At 46.5% G+C, this 21,422-nt stretch overlaps 1 protein-coding gene across 7 annotated transcripts in view; it reads left to right on the top strand.

Moving 5' to 3' along the window:
* LOC104695099 overlaps nucleotides 1–21,422 on the top strand; it is a 76,232-nt gene that overhangs the window by 8,330 nt on the left and 46,480 nt on the right. The window contains exons 1-2 of one of the 7 annotated variants that reach the window (XR_005601929.1): nucleotides 3,547–3,599; nucleotides 9,964–10,020. Coding sequence is in view for 1 of the 7 variants with exons in the window: in XM_039552093.1 (XP_039408027.1) it covers nucleotides 9,246–9,760; nucleotides 9,964–10,020 (572 nt within the window). In the remaining 6 variants the exon portion in view is untranslated. Of the gene's footprint in view, nucleotides 1–3,546; nucleotides 3,600–8,669; nucleotides 9,761–9,963; nucleotides 10,021–21,422 lie in introns of those variants that run through there. The other 6 variants (XM_039552093.1, XR_005601932.1, XR_005601931.1 and 3 more) reach the window with 6 other exon arrangements.

Raw genomic sequence — 21,422 nt, 5'->3', positions numbered from 1 at the left:
TGGAGAAGTAGGGGAGAGCAAAGAGGGAAGGCAGGCTGGTTTTGTGAAAATGAGGCTGAAAGATGGTACTACGGCTTCCATGAGAACATGTCAAATCCTTTGATAGGAAGATCTAGTTCTTTCACTAAGATTAGAGAGCTTAGGGAAAAAGAAAACCCACCAAAAAACCCAACTCCCACCCCCATCCTCCAACACAAAAAAACAACCAAAATCAAACCTAAGTAACCCACACATGTGACTGCAAGGAGCTGCTCAAGATGTGAAGCAGGGAGGGAATTCCAGGTATCTTTATGGCTGGAGAGGGCCTGACGTCCAGGAGCTGCAAGATTTGCCAGTATGCCTGCTTGTGACCTGCCACAGAGAACATCCTTTGTACACAACCAGGTTGATACTGTTTTCTCTGTGACAGAGAAAAACTAAAGCTGAACAGCTTTCCTCTGTTCACATGTGCAGAAGTGAACACTACAGAGAAATGCAGAGCTCTTGGGGTGTGTGTGGGAGGGAATAGAGTAGATGATCATCCCCTCCTTCCACAGGAGGCCATGGGTTATCTGAAAGCTCTTGGGTCTGCGTGACAGAAGATAGTTTAGGTGTGCACTCCTCCATCCTTAATCTCCTGTGTTGCCTAATGTTTTTATTAACCCAGGATGAGCTTCCTTGCAGCTCCTCAAAGAAGATATGTTGTGTGTCTGGTGCTCTGTCTGGGCTCTTGAGGTGTCTTGATCTGTCCTTGGTATAAGGTCTCCCTACAGTGGTATTTCTCTGCATCTGTCTGGCTTCTGGGCTGCTACTGCTATAAAGGCCAGCTTCCCAGGTGTACATGGTGAAAACACAGCTTAGGTTGGGCTTTTCTCCTAGGTCTGGAGCACAACATCTCTCCCAGTCCTGAATCTGCTCACTTCTACCAGAGAGTGTGTGTAGTCATTTTAAAATGCCTATCTGTCTCCCCAAGCCTGACAGTGTCTATGATGTGATCTCATATAGGTGTGTGATGTCCGCTCCCTACGTGCTGCTCTATCAGTACCATAGTTTGCAATGGCATTATCTGGCTAAGAGACAGAGGAGGAGACAGCCTTACCTCATTGATTGCAGTTTATTGACATTAGAAAATTCATTGTCTGCAAAAGAAGTTGGTAATAATTAAGTGAGTTAATAAATAAGGAATGTGTGTGTACAGATTAGACAGTAAATAACTTACTGGCTTCTTGATTGCCCAAGCATTTTGCTTCTCTCTTCAAACAAGGTGTGAAAAGGGCTGATGGTGGGCAGGGCATGGTAGGATATTCTCACCTGGTGAAGAGATGGTCCCATAAACATTGGCTTTCCCTCGGGTGCTGGTGTGTGTGCCTGAGCCTGTCCCCGGGGCGGGGAGGTTGTTTAATGCTTTTAGTGCCATTTTCCAACAAATGAGAGATGTGTTTAAAAATAGCAGCAGCCCTTTGCGCTTGCCTTTTTTTAGGCATTTTAAGAAAGAGCTGCATCCCTTTGACTGGGAGACAGGGAAGGCGATCTGCTCTTCAAGGTCCTCATTAGCTCCTCTGGGACCGTGGAAGGGCTCCTGGTGCCCTCCCCTCCCCGGCTGCATTTGTTAATTGACCCCTCTTCACACACTTGATGGCAAGAGAGGTCGTTTCAGAGATGTGTTTTGCTTAATGGGAGCAGGGAAAGGTGTAGTGCTTAAAGAAAATACCTCTCTTGGTCAGATAAACCCCGCATTTGTTAGCAAGACAATTCTCTTTTGTCTAGTTGCTATTGATGCCTGGGTTTGAGGCGGGGGGCTCGGGGGTGCGAGTGTGTGTCTGTGTGTACCACTGTGCAAGCTCAGGTTTAGCCATTTGCGTACAGACAATAGCAGCATTATAATTTTTAATTGCAATTTCATTTGATATTCTCTCCCTTTCCCCCACCCCTCTCTCTGTATAATCTGGATCATTGCTCTCTGTAGCTGATTCCGTGGGAGACCAAGCAGAGTGCGTGGGTGCAGAATATAGAAAGCCAGAGCCATAGAATCTGTTATTTGCGTCATTCTAGGAGACGGGGCTGTTTGCCTGACAAATATACAGAATTAATCCTGGTTTTATCAATATCTGTCTTTTGCTACAGTAGCCAAATACAAGTGTAAAGTGGTAGGGGGACTTGCTGCTGCTGTTGTTGTTGGTATGGGGGGGGGCACGCGGGGGGGTGAGAGGGAAAGAGAGAAAGTAAGGATGCTAAAATATATTCAGCAACCCCCATGCTGTTTGCCTTACAGATATTCAGAAAACAGGCTTATGTTTCCAAATTGCTTTTTCTTAAAATTGGTAACCACGAGAAGGGGGCTGGGGGGGGAGGGCTAATGTTCTTGCAAGGTCTGGCTATGCAGATTGCTCTCCCTGCCTCTGCTTCTGCATGGGATATGTGTGTGGTTTTTAAGAAATATCTCCCTGTCCCCAGCCCATACCCCACCCCCCCCCAGCGCCCTCAGGATTTTTGTGCAACTGTACAGAGAACTGCACTACACAAAATATGGGGCTTGCTAATTAACTCTTTTCCTCGAATTGAAGTGCCTTACTGCAAGCACAAAGCTCCAAGCACAGACATCTTTTATGATGAACTAGAGCCTCTGAAGAGGAGAATCTGAACGTGACGTCAATAGCTGATAACTGACGCAGCCTTGCAAAGGAGTCTCAGGCTGGCTCCTTGCAGCCTGCAAGCCCTAATGATTCTATTTTTTCCCCCAGTCCCCCCTCGTAGTGAATTACTAGAACGCAAACACACACACCCCCTTTTTTTCATATATATATTTATAGATCCTTTATTCTCCAAACAAAGGATTTTTTTAAAGGGGGAAAAGGCAGTGGGTGGGGAGGGGAGAATTATTTTAAAAACAACCCTTCTTGGTGCTGGGTGCAGTTCAGTACATGAAACCATCTCTGTCTCTCGGCAAAGCAAGCATCCCTGCCTGAAATCCACATTTGTGCATGATGGCAAACTGGTGCATGGTGGTTGTGTTTTTTCCAAAGCCCACTTTATAAAGACTCCGGAGGAAGACAGACACAATAATGCTTGCAAGGCAACAGGCAGAGAGGCACAGAGACAGACTCAATACAACTGTGGATTAGGGGTTTATGCAATAGGACAGCATGGAAGGCGGTCAGTTTGGGTCGTTTGGTGTGGGTTTTGTTTGTTTGTTTTTGTTGTGGGGGGGTTTTTCTCTGCAATGATGCACCTAAAGCAAATGTAGATGGTGTTGCAGAAAGAGGCTGGGGTATGGGGGTGCGTGGTTGGGGGTTGTTGTGTTGTAGGGGGGCAGACTAGATGCACATTTAATGTTTTGGACGTAGCGTTCCAGAAAAATGCCTTTGTGTGTGGATTTTTTTCCCCAGTACCTGCTAAAAATAGCATCAGGGTTTTGATCGCGTTCCAGAAATAGACAGAGGGTTGCACTTGTATAAAAAGCGAGCGCGGGTGGAAGAAAACCTGGACATCACCGCAGTATTTTTTTTCCAACTCCTGTCTGGAAATTAATTGTTGGATTTTCCCCTCCACACACCCCCCCCCCCGGCTCCCCCCTCTCCCCCTCCTCCCCTCCCTCCCCTAACCGAGGAGTTCCCGTTTGGGTAAGTAGTGATCTTTCCTGTGCATGATGCAGAGAGTGGCCGTGAGTCTTGTCTTTATTTTATGCATGCCTGGATTATTTTTTCCTTCCTTTCTACTCTTCCTCTAAAGCGAGAGGGGTATACTCGTCTACATAATGAATTTGGTGCATGCCCGGAGCCCAGACAGAGGGAATTCTTGCAGAAAGGGGAATCACCCTGTCGGTAAATCTCTGAATCAATAGCGAGCTGCAACTCTCTCTCTCTCTCTGTCGGCGCTGTTGAGCCCCTCTCCCTGCCCGCCCCCCTCCCTCTATTTTCGCCTTCCGCGGGGGGAGAGGCAGAGCCGGCGGCGGGGCCGGGGGCGCGGGCCGGGCGCTCCCCGCAGGGCGGCCCGCCGGGAGCTGTCCGCGCCCCGGTGCTGAACCGCCGCTCCTCTGCCGCCGCCGCCGCACGGGCGGGGGTCGGTCCCGGCCCCGGTGCCCGCCGGGCGGGGACCGCGCTGCGGCCCGCCCGCAGCGCCGCTCCCGCGGAGGCTTCCCCGCCGCCGCTCCTCCGCCCGGCGCCGCCTGCCCTTCCCGCCCGTGCGTTTGAAAGAGCCTGTACCTGATGATGGTGCTCCGCAAAATAAGAGGCTATAGGTTGCTTTATTTGGACTCACCCCTTCTCCTCCCACCTCATTTTTCCCCTCTAAGTGCTCACACTTTCTGCAGATCGTGTGTGTGCGAGCGTCTGTTTTTATTATTGCCCGTCCTTCGCGTCCTTAGTCATATCCTCACCAGAGGAGTTGGTGGAATGACTGAATTAGAGGCGAAGTAGTGGGGGATTGTTGTGGTGTATACGGAGTAGCTATGTAGGGTTACCTCGGTGCTGCAACCACCCGTCATGCCCTCACCGCTTCTGAGAGCCGGGGAAGTTCTCGCTAGGCTACGAGCATGCAGGTTCGCAGGCATTCCGGCTAGCAAAGGCATGTCATCAGATTGCATTAAAAGAGACAAGGAAACACCGTCTGGCACTCACATGCACCACCACGTTATCCCGGACAATGGTATCCCCTCCGAAACCGCCGTGGAAGGGGGCTTAGCCGCAGACTCAGACCTGCAAAGGATGGAAAACGCACGAGGCAGACAATAGCCAAGGAAGGAGCTTCCCCCGGAGCACGTTTAGCCATAGCCTGGCTGTAAAAGCAAGCTTAGAAAATGGTGCACCTACCACACAAAGCCCAGCAACAATTGCGGATCCTGCAGACAATGGCATGATGCAGCCATGAACATCAGTATAGCACAGCACACTGGGCTGGGGTGAGAGCACCTCCTGGCCAAGACCGCATGCAATGGCTCTAATCTAGGCATACAAAAGACATAATTTCTTGCAATTAATCAAACACCAGCGCCTGAATTCACAGCACGGTACTCCACCCACGGCTCCTCTTAATGTCTAAACCGTCCCTTCCCCGAGCTTGCGTGGTCGTATTTACAAGCGGACCAGACATCTATTTTTTTTGGTTGGTTTTTTAAAGCAAGAAAAAAATCCCCTTACAACACGTGTAGCCAATCGTTGCAACTCTTAATATATCTCTACAAAACAGGCATTAAAAACAAGAAATGCCCTCCTTCCTCGCCCCCTCCCTCGCCTTCCCAGCCCTCCCCTCCTAGATCGTTGCCTCACTTGACACAATGCATAAGATTACCCTTAACTGGATCCTATTAAATAATTCAATGGTGGCGGTGTAATTTTGGTTGGAAACTGCACGGATTTCCAAGTCGTGACTGTAAAAGTGAGTAATGTGCTCTGGCTGCGTCATGGCTCCAGTCACAGATGGTTCCAAACTGAGGAGAAATCGTGACTTCGACTTGAGACGTCCCCTCTCCATGAAAAGACCATCCAATCACAACGGCGTCGGGGGGCAGCCGGACTCCGCGGAGCTCGCTTTCTCCTTGCTCTCCCGTCCGTGTGTGTGTGTGTGTGCCCGTGTGCCCGTGCCTGCGCGCGTGTGTATAAAATCCTCAACAAGTTGCAGAAGGGGTAGGGAGAGGAGGGGTTAATCCTGGGGAATCTTCTGCACCTAGTGAGATCGTGACCCTCCCACACAGTACAGTAACTTATATACACACCTGGAGGAAGGGACGCTTTGCTTTTGGGCTTTCCAAAAAAAAAAAATCCCACCAAAAACCACCAAAACACTGTTGGTGATGGTTGCACCTCCGCGCGGGACCTCCCCCGGAGCGGCCAGGTGACGCGCCCCGCCAAGGTAAGTTGCTTGCGAGGTTTTCTCAAAACTTCTGCGTGCCCTGTGACCTGCCTCCGGCCGCCGCTCCCGTCCTGCCTGCCGCTCCGCTCGCGCTTCCTGTCGCCGCCGGCTGCCGCTTGTGTTCGCCCGGGGCTCGGGAGGCCGGCGGGTCCGTTCGTGCCGCCCGGCCGGGCAGGAGCTGCCGGGAGGGGAGCCGCGGGCCGTGCGGGATGGGACGTCGCGCTGGGGGCCGTCACGCGTAGCATCTCCCGTGACCGCTCGCTCGGGATCCTCTTTGCCGCCTGCAGGGGCGTGTGGTGGACCTGCAAGTTCTGGAGTTTCGGGCCGGGATGCGAGTACACTCGGTCCCCCCGCGGTCTGTGCCCCAGACCTCGTGCGTGGATGGCCGGCGGGCGGGGGCCGCGACGCGGACGTGTGTTTGCCTTGCTCCCGTTGCCGCCGGGCGCTGGCGGGGCCTCTGGTTCCCCAGGCTTTCAGCAGAAGACCTCTGGAGTTCAGTGACATGTCCTGGAAACTTTTAGCAAGCGGTGTCCTCGCCGGTGGCGGTGGCGGGTGGCTCAGCGCCCAGGACGGCGCTAAGGAGCGGAGGGGAGGGGACGTCCCGCGTCCCCGCCGACGCCGAAGGGTCGCCCCTCGGGTCTGGCTGGCTCCCCGCGCTGAGGCGGGGGAACAGGGGGGAAGGCAGCGGCAGGTCCCCGTGTCCCCGGCTGCCCGCCGCGAGGCGGCAGGCGGCCTGGGGCGCCCCCGTCGGGGGAGCAGCGGCTCTGCGCCCGGGGTACCCGCGGCGAGGCTGGTCCTTAGCTTAACGGCGCCCCTTTGGCAGAGGATTCCCGGAGAGGGGCTCGGGGAGCGGCAGAAGCGAGAAGGGATCTGGGCTGGCCCGGCCGCACTCTTGGACGTGCTCTTGTCGCGGATTTGGTGACTAATTGAACATGGAGAGGGCCTTTTTTTCCTCTTTTTTTTTTTTTTCTTCCTCCTTCCTTCCTTCTATCCATCCATCCTTCCCTCCCGCTCTTCTCTCGTCTCCTTTCCCCCTTTCGGGAAAAAAAAAAGAAAAAAAAAAAAAAAAAAGGAGGAGGAAAAAAAAAAAAAAAAAAAAAGCCGAGCGAGGCAGTGTGAGGCGCCCGCTGATTGGTGGGTGACGATTTTAGCCCGCACCAATGAGCGGCCCGCCTGCTCTCTATTTATTTAGCGCTCAGGGGGGAGAGTTTTCTCTTTACGCAGCGCCCGTGCCCAGCGTCGGAGCCTCCGCGCGGAGCGGGGCCGCGGGCACGCCGCGCTCCGCCACGCTCCCGCGGCCCGCGCCGCCGGCCCCGCGCGGGGGGAGGGGGGTGGCGGGGCACCCCCCCTTCCTCCCAGCGCCGCCTCGCCCCGGCGGGGTCCTGGGTTTCGGAACGGGACTTGGCGGGGATGGGGGTGGGGACCCGGCGTGGCGGGGACGGCGGAGCCGATCGCCCGTGGGTCCTGTGGATGCTATGGTGGCAGCCGGATGGATGGATGTAGGAAGCCGCGGGAGACTTTGTCCTTCGCGAATCTTTTTGCGGTCTGGGCTTGCTGTACATAACTACCTACCCGGGAAGCCCTTACCCCAAAAAGCATTCGCGGAGGGCGCATTCGCCGAAGGAGCAGCAGCTGCGATCGCCGAGCCTTGGACTTATCTAGACTCTGTGGGCTTCTATTATTAATTCCTGGCACCTTTCCCTTTTCCCCGTCCAGCCCATCCCCCCCCCCCACCCCCCCCGCTGTGAGTGTATATATGTGTTTCTAGATATATATGTAGTGAGAGAAATAAACACCCTTTCCCCCTTTTCCTAGTCCGCTTGGTCCCCCAGACGTCCAAATATTCCCCGTCGCCGAGTAGCCTAACTTTTTAATCGACTTTTGCCTAAAGGAGCAAATCACACGTTTATTCGGATAACTGTATGGTGTTTTTTATTTCATTAATGGAAAAATAAAAATAGCATAAAACTTCCTAAAAGTTCTCCTATCCTCACCTTTCCTCCCCCCCGCCCCCCCCCCTTCCAGGGCATAGCCGTGTTTGAAAAATATGGGTGTCCTAGTTGATCGAGATTAATTCATAAAAAAAAAAAATTCTTCGGAGCGATTCATTAAATGCTCTGTAATCGTGAGCCTCGGCTTATTTCGAGGTGGGGAGGGTGGGATTTACTGGGATCACCCCATAAATAATAGGGAGGGAGGAGGAGGAGGGGGAGGTGCACGGATCCGCCGCGGTTTGGGGGAGACCCCAGTTAGCAGGAGATGCACCATGGAAGCGCTTGCCAAAGGCGCCTCCCTCCCCCCTGCCCACTTCCAACCTGATTTTAAGCAACTTGCAGTCCGGCGATATCTCCAATCACTCTTTCCGCAAAAACTAGTGCCCCCGAAAAGGGTAAAAAAGGCAGAATCCGAGGGAAAACCCAGCCGAGGCGATGCTTTTTGACGAGGTGATTGCAAGCGAGCAAAGCAGCATCAGCACCAGCTCTGTGGTTCTGAAACTGCCTTGTGCATGCACACAGCACTGAGAGCATCTCAGGCAGGAGTTAGGGAAGCTGCATTTTCCCTCTCTTTCCAGTAATTACCAGCCCGGATTCCGTGGGCAAGAAATAAATAGCAAAGAGAAATCCTCCCTGCCTGCCGCCCCCCAAAAGAAGGAGCGATTAAGTGCAGATCTGTCCGTGCAGATCAGCCTCGTGAAAGAGACAAGATCTAAGCAGCAAGTTGGTAGCAGAGTGGCCGCTTGACGCAACACAGGGGCCTATGGTTCGCCCGGCTGTAAAATAAAAAGGAGGTGGGGGTGCGATCTAATGTCTCAGCTGTTAGAAAATACAAGGGCTCTTCCATCTGCCCCCCCCCCCCCCCGCCCCCGACAGCGGCACGGAGGAGATCCGGCTGAGAAAGGGCTGATCTTGCATTTCAGAGAAGCCTGCATTGGAGAGATCGGGTGAGGACCACAGTCTAAGAGTTAATATTTCTCGAGAGATAAAAGATATTTTGAAGACCTGCTCGCACTTTAGAAAAGAGTAAAAGGCCGGCTAAGGCATAAGCAAGGAAAGAAGGCAAAGCAAAAGCACTTCGTTGCTCCCTTACCTCCTTTCCTTCTTGCTCAGGACACGTAGTTTGAGACCTAGCTGGCTTGATGAAAACAAAGGTGGAAGGGTCACAGTATCTTTTAAGTAGACTCGCATTTTCATAATTATTTATCCTCTTCTATTTAGAGAAAAAAAGAGACATTTGTACTTTCCGGTCGCCAGCAAACGTCTTTACAGGGGTTTTATTCATGTGAGCATATTCTAAAGGGAGAGACAAGGTAGAGGGAACTTGGAGAAAAAAAAGAAGAGAGATGTGATAAGAGGGATCAGACAAGCTAAGGCTAAGAAAACATCCTCTCTGTTCCCTGCCTACTGTCGCCCCTCAAGAGGATGGAAACCAGGAGTGATATTGGGGGGGCAGCTCAGGCGCGAGGGGAAATCCGAGCCACGGTGGTGCAGCTCGCCGTCTCTTTACCTTGCCAGCCAACTGTTGCTGCCATGCTCAGGGCTGCGGCTGCTGCGGGCGGAGCGGGAGCCGCTCCCTTTTGCTCGGGGCTGCCCCTGGCCGGGCTCCGCGGCCGCCGCAGCTCCACAGGGCGCCTCTCGCCAGCCGCCCTGCCCCGCTCCCTGCCCTGCCCCTCTCCCTGCCCTCGCTCCTCGCAGGTTCTTTTCCGCTGCAGGACACTTGGACACGTCGGGCGGTCCGGGCCGCTGCCGCGCCTGCCGCACCCGACCGGGCACCCACCCCCGGCAGCCCCTCTGGGCTGCCCCGGGGAAGCCCCGGCCCTCTCCTTCTCCCGTCGGGCTCTTGCCCGGCCCTGTCAAGGCGCACCCCGGGCTGGCCTCGCCTCCCCGACGTGCTGTGCCAGGTCTGGGCCTGAGGCAGCTGGAGAGGCTCCGCTCTGGTACGCTGTGTGTGTGAGCGTGTGTGTGTGTGTGTGTGTATCCCCACGGGTGACAGGGACGTCCGGGTGGGCCGTGAGCCGGTCTCCGCTCCCCTCGGTGCTTCAAGGCAAGCCGCAGCCAGTTGAGCCGGGGAGGAGCGGAGACCCCTGCGGGAGCCACTCCGGCGCCGTTAACCCTCCTCTCCCTCTGCCTTTCCCCGCAGGTGCGGCCGCACCGTCGAGGCCGGAGGCGCCACGGGAGCAGCGAGGGCTGCAGGCAGGTGAGAGAAGCGACGGGCATTCCCCACACCCCCGGGGATTCCTCACACGGGGCCCGCCCGAAAGCCGAGGAACCGTCCAGGTTCTCGGCTGCTGCCATTCCCTCAGACCCCGGTGCTGGTTACAGCCAGGCTCGGCCTAACACAGCACTAGGCCACAGCTGCCCCCGGACCCCCAGCGCCGACAGGGTCCTGGGCAGCACCTGCTGCCCCCAGGCACAGGCAGCAACCTCATCGAACACGGGAGAAAGCCCAGGATGGTGGAAGGGAGGTCAGGGCATTGAAACAGGGGGGCAAATCCATGTAAAGTTGATACAAATTGTATATAAACAGGCTGTCGTGGATTTCTAGTGAAACCTGTTGTCTTAAGGAGGTGGGGAAGAAAAAAAGTTAGTGAGCATTTGCCTAAAATCTCCTTACTTCCCTCATCTTTCCTTCTTTATTCACTAGTTAACACTCTTCCACTTCATGGTTAAATGCATTGTCTGCTGTCTGCAGTTCTCGTAGTTTTTGTCTGGTAGATTTCTTTCTTTTTTCTTCTTCTTTTTTAATCCACCATCCTTGAGACAGCTAGTACAAATTACTGTCTACCACTATAGTCGTGAGGTAGAAAATCAAGAGGCAAATTAATTGATAGCACATGTTTTAAAAGAAAAAGGACCCTCTCCCAGTAAAACAACCAAACATATCCTTGTTTCAGTCTTGTTTAGCCATTGTCCCCTGCTCTGTTTCCAGACATGGCAATTTTAGAGAAAGATGAAGTACGTTCCAGTTACAAAATGAAAAGTTTATAGATAAGTAACTACAGAAAAGTTTTTTTACATTTTGAATTTTGAATTCATTTTTCATATTTTGAATTTTAAATTCAATTTATGAGTAAATGAAATACACAGAGGAAGGCTTTTTGCAAGAAGTCCATTTTTGTCTTTTTATTTTGGCATCTAATTTCTTGATGGACGTTATCTGCCCACAAATTGCAGTGGACGATTTGCTGTAGAACAACAAAAATATCTTTCTTCAGAAAGCTGCCATTATGGGCAGGTGTCTTCAGAGGTTAGGAGCTCCTAACCTGCCACCTGACTTACGTCAAACACTCCTTTAGGACCCATAAATCTTAGCAGTGCTTTACTGGTATCAGCTCGTTTGCCACCATAGTAGACAAACTCTGCTTACTTAAAGATATGAAAGAAAAGCAGCTTCTCATAGCCAAAGATGGGTAAGGCCTGCTAGAGCCTCGAGTACATGCGACTCCTAGACTAGCATTTAATCTGCCCCAAAAGAGGATGTGTCAAATACTAAACTAGTACTACTCTTGAGGTTTCTTAAAAGGTCAAGGCATACATTGCTAGGAGCGGGGGGTCAGTGCATGTTAATTTATGTCTGTTACTGCACTTAATACAATTATACAAAGGCTAAGGGCCTATGAATAGAACTGCTGCTTAAGGCCTCAGCCTCCTGTATTCCTGTCAGTTAAGGGCTGAGAAATACCTCCAACCATCTGTAAAAAATTGCTTTGTGAATATGGGCCTCATGAAAAAATGATTTAACACTCTTACCCTACCCTCCTTCTACCCTCCTTCTCCCCCCAGTTTTTATTAGTATTTGAATCTTTTACAGATCATCTGCACATCAGTTCTCATTCTTTCTCTTTTAGATGTGTTACCACAAATATATTTGGCTATAATATTTGCATTAGCTGTAGTATGCTGCCATCTCATTTCTGGATGTAGAGATTGTTCTTATAAAGGACTCATGTAAATTACCTTTTATTTGTATTATTATATTTTCAGACAAGTTGTGTAGTGGTTGTTTTTCATGTAACTTTCAGTAACTATCAAGCCTTGTTGAAACACTAGATGTTTTTAAATATATGTCTAAAGGGGTCCTATAAATTAAAATAAGTATCTTTCAGCTTTTCTGCTACAGGGCAGGTTAATTCAGTTGATGTTATGTTGTTGCCCCTCTCCCCCCCCACCCAAAAAAAAAAAGGACAAAAAGTTATTATTTCTCTTTCTTTTTCTGAAATATTTTATGGGAACTACTTATGGACTACTAAATAGGGTTTTTTGACTCACTGGCAGTGTCTACAGAAGTGTGTTTTGTCAAAATGTTCCCAGTGTTATCATCACTGGTTTAGCATGACAAGTGGAAGTGTCCTGATAACCAGTTATGCAGTTAGTAGTGCTTGCAGCGTGCTTAGCTGACACTGCGTTTATCTAACGTAGGGAGTGGGAGAGTGATACCCCAATGAAGCCTAATTAGCAGTAGAAATGGTAGGAAAGGTTGGCAGATTTATGGTACTGCAGACATGATATGGAGTCTGGGGGAAAACACAGGATGTAGACTTCCCAAAGTTCAGAGAGGAGCACTGCAGCAGCCAAACTTAGTCTGAAATGACACGATGCTATTTCTGTTTGTAAATATAATCCATTTCCATTTGTAAATATAAACAGCAAAGAGCAGCATTGTCCATGGACTTTGTTTGGAGCAGGGAGAAGCTGCACCTAATTTAAATACATTCAATTTTCTGTGTAAGTGACCAAGTAATGTTCAGAGCAGTACACAGAGGCACAGGGTTGGCTGCATACATGCACAAAAAGTACATATGCATGTGAATATAAAATGGAATTATTTTCTAGCACTTTGTTTTAATTCTGGATAGTCAAGCTTATTCATTTGTAGAAGAGAGTTACAAAACTAGTCCCTGTGAAACTCAAGGTTTCCACTTAAATTAAGAAGTGACACCTGTGTTTCATAGCATATTTGATGCTGTTGTTCAGGAGGGTTTGGAAGGATGATAGAAGATGCTTTATTAATTTTTCTACATGCACATGGAGAAATGCATGACGGTAGCAGCATGACATGAGTCTCATTTCTAATACAGCTTTAGTCTCTGTAGAACCTCTCTGGGGTTAGTAGACACCATCTACTCCACGTGGCCACAGTCCAAATTCCAGCACAGCTCAAGTGCTTCCCGTGACCCATGTTCCTGTCTGTGTGCAGGTAGTCACAGGCTGACCTGTAAGTGTGGTGACAAGGACACGCATTCAGGCACTGGTGGTACCCGTGCTGGTCACCAGGATGCAGCATCAACTTCTGCAGGAGAAAAGAGATGATTCCCTCGACTCGAGTGGGAGGAGAAATGTGCCCCCTGTGTTTGTCAATGAGTTGTGGTGTCTTTAGTGCTAATGTCTAGGCACCACGTAGTTCTCTTCCAGCCAGGCATAGATGGGAGACGTGAGAGGAAAAGGGAGGTGAATTTAATTTTCTCTTTATTTTATTAGAGGATTCCCTCATCCCCAAAGCTCATTCTCTGAATTTGACAAATCCATGCTCTCCCATTGCAGCAGCTCTGTCTCCTGGGAGGTGGCCAGGCTGTCTTCTGAAGTCACCCACTTTGTTCACCAGTGGAGGTACTGAAGAGGTTATTGTCACCTTCTCCCCACAGCTGAAAGTGGGCAAGTAGTTTTTAAAAAGGGCTCAGAGAATTGTGAGTTTCTAGGCCAAGAAGATAGTAAACAATTTACTAAGAATAAATTCAGGGTGTGCCCTGGAAAAGGTGTTCCATCATCCCTTATTTTCAGCAAGCTATAAGTAAACAGCATGGGATAATGCCAAGCTAAATAACATAAGCTATCATGGGTTTCTGCCCGAGTGGACAAGGTTCATTTGCCTGGGAAATCTGAAAATTCTCAATTTGTGTGCAAACCTCTCTGAAAAGGCGAGTTGCAAAAAAAAAATTCTTCTGAGAATTTGATTGTTTTAAATGATGCCTTTTCAAAATGACTGCAAGGTTGAAGGAAAAAAATGGAAAGCAGTGGGACACTGCCATGGAGAAATTACATCCTTTTTAAAGGATGTGATTCTTCCATTTTTGTTCTCTTTGTATTATCTGCCCTCATGTGAATGTTTTTACCGGAGAGGTGTGGGAGGCAGAAAGCACTGCCAAATCAAGGCCCACCACACCCTTGAGTTTTTAGCTTTACTGAAGAAAATAAGGTTATTTTCCAACAGAGGAACTGGGACAAGCACTGGGAAAACATGTGCTGTTGTTCAACTCATCACAGCACAGTCCCAGCTGTATAGATGTAAGTCAGCCTGTGCTAGTGTCCACCCTCACTGCAAGCAGGAGGGAAAGGAGGAAGTGGCCTAGAAGAGAGGGCATTTGATCTTGCACTGAGTGGATGGCACACAGTGTCCACTCCGGAAAAAACATCAGCATTTCCTGGGAGAGGAGTAAAGACAAAAAAGGCCAGTTAAATTAGGAGAAGGGCTGGGGAGACGTGTCCAGCAGCCATGACACTATCAATTATTTAACTTCAATATATAGCAATATATAGAATACATAGTCAGCGGTGTTAATTTAACAGAAGTACCCTGAGCTGCAAACACCCAAAGAAAGACACAAAAGCCAACACAGAAACATCTCAATGCCTTTGTCTTTCTCTTCTGGTAGGTCTGGCTGGGTGACTCAATAAAATTCTGCATGTCTGGCGTAGCTGCCCTTGTCCTTAGCGGCGAGCTGATGCCAGGTCTCTATCACTTTCTGGTTTCTTTTCTAAATACCTTTAATTATATTGTTTTAGTTATTTTTTCAGCATGTGTTCACATCCTCTGTTTTGTCACAATAAAAATGGCCAGTGATTTAAGAGAAGACCTATTTGTCTGTTAAGAAAATGTGAAAAATCCTGACATACCTGTTAGAAGTTCCTGGCTGTGCCAATACTTTTGCCAGTTTTGATGTGAACATATACTCATTGCTAATTTGCTGTTTGTTGGTCCATCTCCAGTGCAAGGATGGTGCAGTGAGGGCTTCCCTGCCTGGGCACAGTTCTTAGCCTTTGTCATAGACCTGCTCCTGTGGCCTCTTGCTCCTCAGAGAGTCTCCAGCCCATGTGTCCCAAGCATAAGGCTAGGCGTAATTCGTGGTTGGAAAAGAAATTGGATTTCTTCTCGACGTAGAAAGAGAGGGACAGACGACATGACTTTGGGGGGGTGTTGTTTTCTGACAATATATTTGATAACTCTCTTTTCCTTCCAAATCAGGATTTATGAAGCCAAAAAAAGAAACACATTAGCAGAGTGACAGGTAGGCTTTTTAAAAAGATCTGTCCACTGTTGGTTCCAGACTCACCCTCATCAAAGCAACACTTCTCAGCCACTCTCCTTACCCTCACAGGAACATGTGCTGGGGAGGCATGGTATGGCACAGGTAGAGAAATGACTAAACGCAGCTCATGGTGGGAACGTGGCAAGACAGTTCTCATTTTTCCTCTTTCAACCCTCCCTCCTTTTAAAAAAAAAATAAATTCCTAGTCTTCCCTTATTTTTATTTTATTGTTCCTTCTTCTTCTTTGTCCTGACTCAGGCACATGCACACTGTCTCTCTATTTTCCTTCCATTGTGTCTCCCAGATTCACCCACCTCCATAGACACCTGTTCCTGGAAAGGGCCCTCAGCTGATTCCCCTGCTACACTGCTCCTCCCACCTTGTTTCCCACAATGCACACAAGATGAGTGCTCCTGGTGAACACAGGAGGTGAAAATTGCGAGTCAGGCCAGAAGGCAGAGGAGTGAGCCTGAGCAGCCAGTTCAGCAGATGTGATCAGTAGCTGGCTTGGCCACTGTTTTTGGGCACTTGGCGTTTACAATGTTCATCATGGATGTAGCGTGCACAGGCATCAGGGCCTGTCAATGTAAGTGTGAGAAACCTTCCCCTCACCTGCTGAGTTTGGTGTTAGGGTTCCTCACCTTAATTGCTTTGTAGGTAAATTAGAGTGGTGTGTGCTCCACAGAGTTGATGTGGACTTTACAGGCAGTTTAGAAAGGAATTATCTATCTGCAGTATGTTGCAGATGATGATGGAAGTTACAAGGCATAGAGGGGAGCACATGCTCCCTGCTTTATGACAAGTTGAGGCAAGAAAGGATGGGAAGGAAGAATCCATTACACAAAAATAGGATTTATTGACATGTATTACACATTTTTATGTGGAGTTTCGTAATTAACTCTGTGTGTATGTTCACATGCATATGTTTTTTTCACGCACTTGTACCAAAAAGCCAACCTAACTGAACCAAACTAAGAAAAACAGGAGGAAGAGGAAAACCCCCAACTTTACACTACTGATTTCTACACTGAACTGTTTGAGTCCATATACTGGCGTGCCTCCCACACCTTCATCTCTGGGCTTTATTAAGAGGTTGAAGGACTTGTGTAAAGCGTGACTTAAAAAGCCAGAGTGCCGAGTCACGCAGCTGAAACATTTGGGAGCTCTGCTCATCAGGCTTGCAGTATAAGGAACATTATGTTGAAAAGTGACCCTCGAAGTAGTCTTGAAGGACCTATGACAATGAATTTTTAAAGTCACATGTTTTTCTTTAAAAAAAAATTGAGAAGTACATTTGTGAAAAGGAAAAAAAAAAAAAAAACCTCAACCATCTTTTGGGTTTAAATTAAATTTAAAAACTTTATAGTTAACATTAAAAACCAAAAGCAACTGCTTTTTGTTAGTACATGAAAGCAAGGAGGCAATATGGCTAGAACAGGAAGATAAACAATTGATCTTCAAGGTTGTTGGGTTACTTTTTACTGGCCAAACTGAATGAAATGCAAGAATAAAGAGCCTATAAAATGGGAAATCAGGATTTCCCCTTGTTTATTTGGTTTTTTTTTTTTAGTTTCTCCAAGTGCTTTCTGCTTTTGCTTTTAAAAAAAAAGAATATCAGGAACCATGACATTTTTACATAATAATTTTAAATTTACGTAATAATTTTAACTTATTATAACAATTATACAAGGTACATTTTTTACCTCTTCTTTAGTTTTTCTTACCCAGTACTTGTGAATATATAAATCTTTGTATGTGCATGGACAGATGTGTATGTGCACATGTGGACATATCTTCAAATACAGGTACATGCAAGTCCATAGTAGAAGTAATAAAGGCAAAATGTGATCCCTTTCTTGCTAGGTATAAGTTTTGCAAAAAATTGAAGATGGTTTACTGATCCAGAGGCTTTAATGTACACTGAGAAAATTATAGTTCATTTCATAAATATTTACTAACTTTTTAAAGGCCTATTCAGTATTAATTATGCTGAAGTACAGGGCAGATTATTTTATTATATCACAGTTCATGGAGTCGAGGACATTTTAAAAAATAATGTTTATTGACCAGTGACTGCCTGCATTTCTGCAATTTCCACTCAGGTGTTTTTTTTAAAACCAATTTTAACTATTTAGTCAAGAAAATATTTTCTGGCTGTTTGCATTCACCAGCAGTCTGTTGCAATTCAAAGCTTGGTACGTAGGTTGCAAACCCAGCAGCTGTTTCTTGAGAAAAGTAACTACATCCTGATCCAGCAAGGGCTTTCCTCTTCCAAGCAGACTTCTAACAGGACTTTAGCCTGACCACAACAGGGCTTCTCACAGCAGTAAATGCTGCAAAGAGACACAGATGCTTGCAGGGAAAGGCCTTTTGTTTTGCACTACTGCATCTGAGGTTTTTTTTCTCTTCCTTTTCACAATGGGTAAAAATATCTTGCTTGTGTTGAAAATCAAGCTCTTGCTGAATTTTGCTTTACTTTTAATTGTCCAGTTACAGAAGTGGGATAAAGACCTTACAGCCTCCCTGAAGGATCCTGGTCTCTGAATGTCTATTTTTTTGTCAGTTTGAACAGTTTCCATAGGATGTAGTTTTGGCATTGTGTTACTGGCTATCTGTTCCCATGCTTGGTAAACCTATTAGCAATAGATATTCTGGCTTTATTAATTCACTGCCCCATGCTACGTCTACTCCAGGGCAGAGGGACTATTCAAAGCCCGAGAGGAATATTTTGGTTTCTAGGTCCTTTCTGATTAGGTTGTCAAAATAAAAGAGTAGGGGTATTTTCTTTTATTCTTTATTTTAAATTTTTTAATTTTAATTTTTTTTTATAACACTAACAATTATTGCCTGGCAACTGAACAGACACTTTCCAAACTTATATCACACAAACCATTTCTACCTTGCTTGTTTCCTTCTCTGATTATTCACAGTCATACTAAGCCTTTCTCAAGGTAATGGGCTTAAAAAATATATGTATAATGCAGTTCCCAATTTGAGAATGGAGATCCTGCAGTATAGCACTCAGTAAACAAAATGTTACCAAGTACTGTCATGCCAATAGGTTTACAGATTCCCAAATGAACATGACTGCAGAAACTCTTGTAACCTGCTATACTATATCTTTTTGCATAACACCTTCATTTACTTTCCCATATGGTTTGTGAGATTATGGAGTCAGTTCTGCTCCTACAGTGAGGCCATTAGTAAAACTCCTTTAGACTCGTATACAAAAAGTCCTTGTTCAAGAGTGATAATTTCTTATTCTGAAGTTATTTGACCTCTTCTTTTGAGGCATATTCATCCCTTTTGTTTATTTTTTTCAGTTTATATATATTTATGTACAGTAGAATGTCATGGTTTGGGTATTTTAATTGCTGTGCAAATTTAAAAAGCAGATATTACATGCAAGAAAAACAATCTTAGAAAAACAATCAGAAAAATCTGATGACGTTGAAATGGAAGAAAACATTGTGCATAAAGTAACATTGCATTTAATCTTTGTCTTTTCAGATTAATTTGGGTGTTCTGATGTATAAAAGTCCACAGTCTGTCCACTCCCAGCCCCCACATTGTCTAACACCCATGTAACCCACTGGTACCACATATGCATGTCCCCCTGTATTCCCCATATGCTGTAGACGAAATTTTAGCTAACATTGTCTCAATTAAATAATGGTCATTGCTTTTCACTCTTATTAACTAAATAAGTCTTTTGGCTCATTCCTTTTAGAGGAATTTCTTGTATAGACTTGAACTGGTAGAATAGAACTCTGTATGTGGAGGACTAGGTATATGGGCATGTATGTAGGCATAAGTGCATTAAAAATACAGGAAGAATATAGCAACTTAAAATAACAAATAGAATCAAATTAATCTGTCCCTAGGTCATTTGTTTTTAAGGCATTTGGTTAGAATAATAGAATTTTAATTTGTTCATGAAACTGCAGTTTAGTTCTCCCATACAGTGAAACAGCTATGTTGGAGAGGGATTTCACAAAGAGTTGCTTTGAAAATATGTTTGAACATACCCATCTATAAAGTGCATACCTAGTCCTTACCAAGTTTAACCAAATCTGGTCCAAATCCCACTGAAATTAAGGGCTTTTTTTTAACTGAATAGGAATTGTATCAGTCCCTTCAGTAGCCTTGTTTATTTGAGGGTAACAGCTGTCAGGATTTCTCTGTGTGTGTGTGCATGTGTAGCTATGTAAATTGTATTCATGTATCATCATATAGAAAAACCCCATATGTTTTGTGTAGTTTTACTGTGGCTTTGTGCATGTGTTAGGTAGGTACATGTCCATGAAGTAGTACATGGGAAGAGTTGTGTTGCAGTGGTCTCCTCTTTATGCTCAAGTATTTATTTTTTTTATATCTGGGAGACAGCCATCATCTAACCTTCAATGGGGAAAATGGTAGATGAATTTTTGCTGGTTTTTTCCATTTTAATTTGTCCTTGAAGGTCAAAATTATTTTGGTGATCACTTCATGTCACGATTTTTATTTGGAAACAGACTGTAATGTCTCTGGCACAAGGACTGAGAAGTTAAGAACACATATCTGAAGTGTCTAACACATCAGAAGAGATTTTTTTTTCCCCCACTCCATAGTGGTAAAGCAAATATGGGCCAATACCTGCTAATTTCATTATCCAAATTTTCCTAACCAAGTCCACTTGCTTAATTATGGAGCTAAAAATAGTGTTTTCTTTCATAGGTGGCTGTAGTATCTGTATGTAACATAGGCATTACATTAAATAATTGTTCTTTGATTTACAATGCTTTTTTGTATCGGCTTGCCTTTCCTGCTGCCTAGTTTAGGAGCCTAACCTCAGACAAGCAAGTTTGAAATTTCAAGCCATTGTTTTCTAACATTATAGATGGTCCCCAAACTATACAGCACTTATTTCTTTATCAGTTTTAAGAATAAATGAGGTACTGCTTTCTGGTATCCAAAAGGTAACCACAGTTAGGTCTAACGGAGTTTTGGGAAAAGGTGTCAAGAAGGAAACAAGTCAGCTTGCTTTCTGTTATTTCTAGCAGCCCTGAACAGTATGTAATTTGAGTAATAGAAATTCAGTGGAGGGAATAGAAGATTTTGGATCTAAGGGCATTCTGAACAATGCAAATTGTGCTAATAGAGCACGATGAAATGTGAGCATTTGGCATTTCAAATGAGAATTTCCCCTCTGTAACTTTACCTTCATTACCCAAAACAGTAAATACTCTAAACTGAAGTTGTCTTATTTTGAGCAGTCAGTATTGGGGTTAGTCTTTCTTGCAAGCTTGGGGGTTCGGGTCTGAGGCTATAAGCATCAGCCTAGGGTGAAACCCATGTGTGCAGCCAGTCCTCCACTCTCTTAGTCCAGCAGACATGTGAGGCTGTGGCAGTGTGTCAGACTGGGTGAGTGGGCAGGAGAGGGGACATGCACCATCCTGCTGGGGCCACCTGCAGCTCTGGCACCAGAGAGTGCTCTGCTGGTCTACCCACCGCCCTGCCACAACAGCAGCTCAGCCTGTTAGAAAATCTGGGTCAAAAGAAAAATGGAATATATGTGGGTCTGATCTTTTGTCCCAGACAGTTTTTAACTTTAGAGGGTTTTAGTCTTGTAAACAGGCACGTGTGTAACATGTGTGAAGTCCCTTGGAGCTGTGGTGGCCAATACTGGTCAGCTGAGCCAGCAACCGGCCTCAGTGCCTGCTGTGTCAAGGGCTGAGCTAATTTGGCGAGCGAGGACGAGCAAAAATGAAGCAAAGTGTATGCTAAAAAGAAAAGTTAAAGATCAAAAAGATATCGAAGGTACTAGGGGGCTCTTTTTGAAATTAGGAGTTCTGGCTGCATGATGAATGCAGGCTTGACCTCTTACTTGAAGGAATATTTTAACAGCTTTTTTTTTATTTATTCTAAAGTTAGGCAGTTTTGTAATGGAGACCTTGAAGATGTTTTTAAGTAGTTGCTTTAGAAGCACATTTGCCTAGTATGAGTAAGCTGTAATGAAAGTTTTACTTTGTATTTGCTTATTCGAGGGTCCAACATGGAAGCACGAGAATGCTTTGTAGGGGGGTGAAAGATAAGTATGTCTGTTAGGCATGATACAGTTTCCAAGCCCATGTGTGTTAAGGCCTAATGTAACTCACTTTTTGTACATTTACCACAGTCTTGTTTCCAGTAAATGAAAGGATTTATCTGAGTGGCCAGAGCAGAAACTTGCATTAAAAATTAGCCAGAGTATTATTCCTTTGCATTCTTTGGGAAAAAAAAAAAATCAAATTTACAATGAAGCTGAGAATAAACA

This window comes from Corvus cornix, chromosome 5 (assembly GCF_000738735.6).
Source record: "Corvus cornix cornix isolate S_Up_H32 chromosome 5, ASM73873v5, whole genome shotgun sequence".
NCBI classification, from domain to species: domain Eukaryota; kingdom Metazoa; phylum Chordata; class Aves; order Passeriformes; family Corvidae; genus Corvus; species Corvus cornix.
The sequence above is the reverse complement of the archived record's forward strand: the minus strand, read 5'-3'. Positions and strand labels throughout refer to the sequence as shown.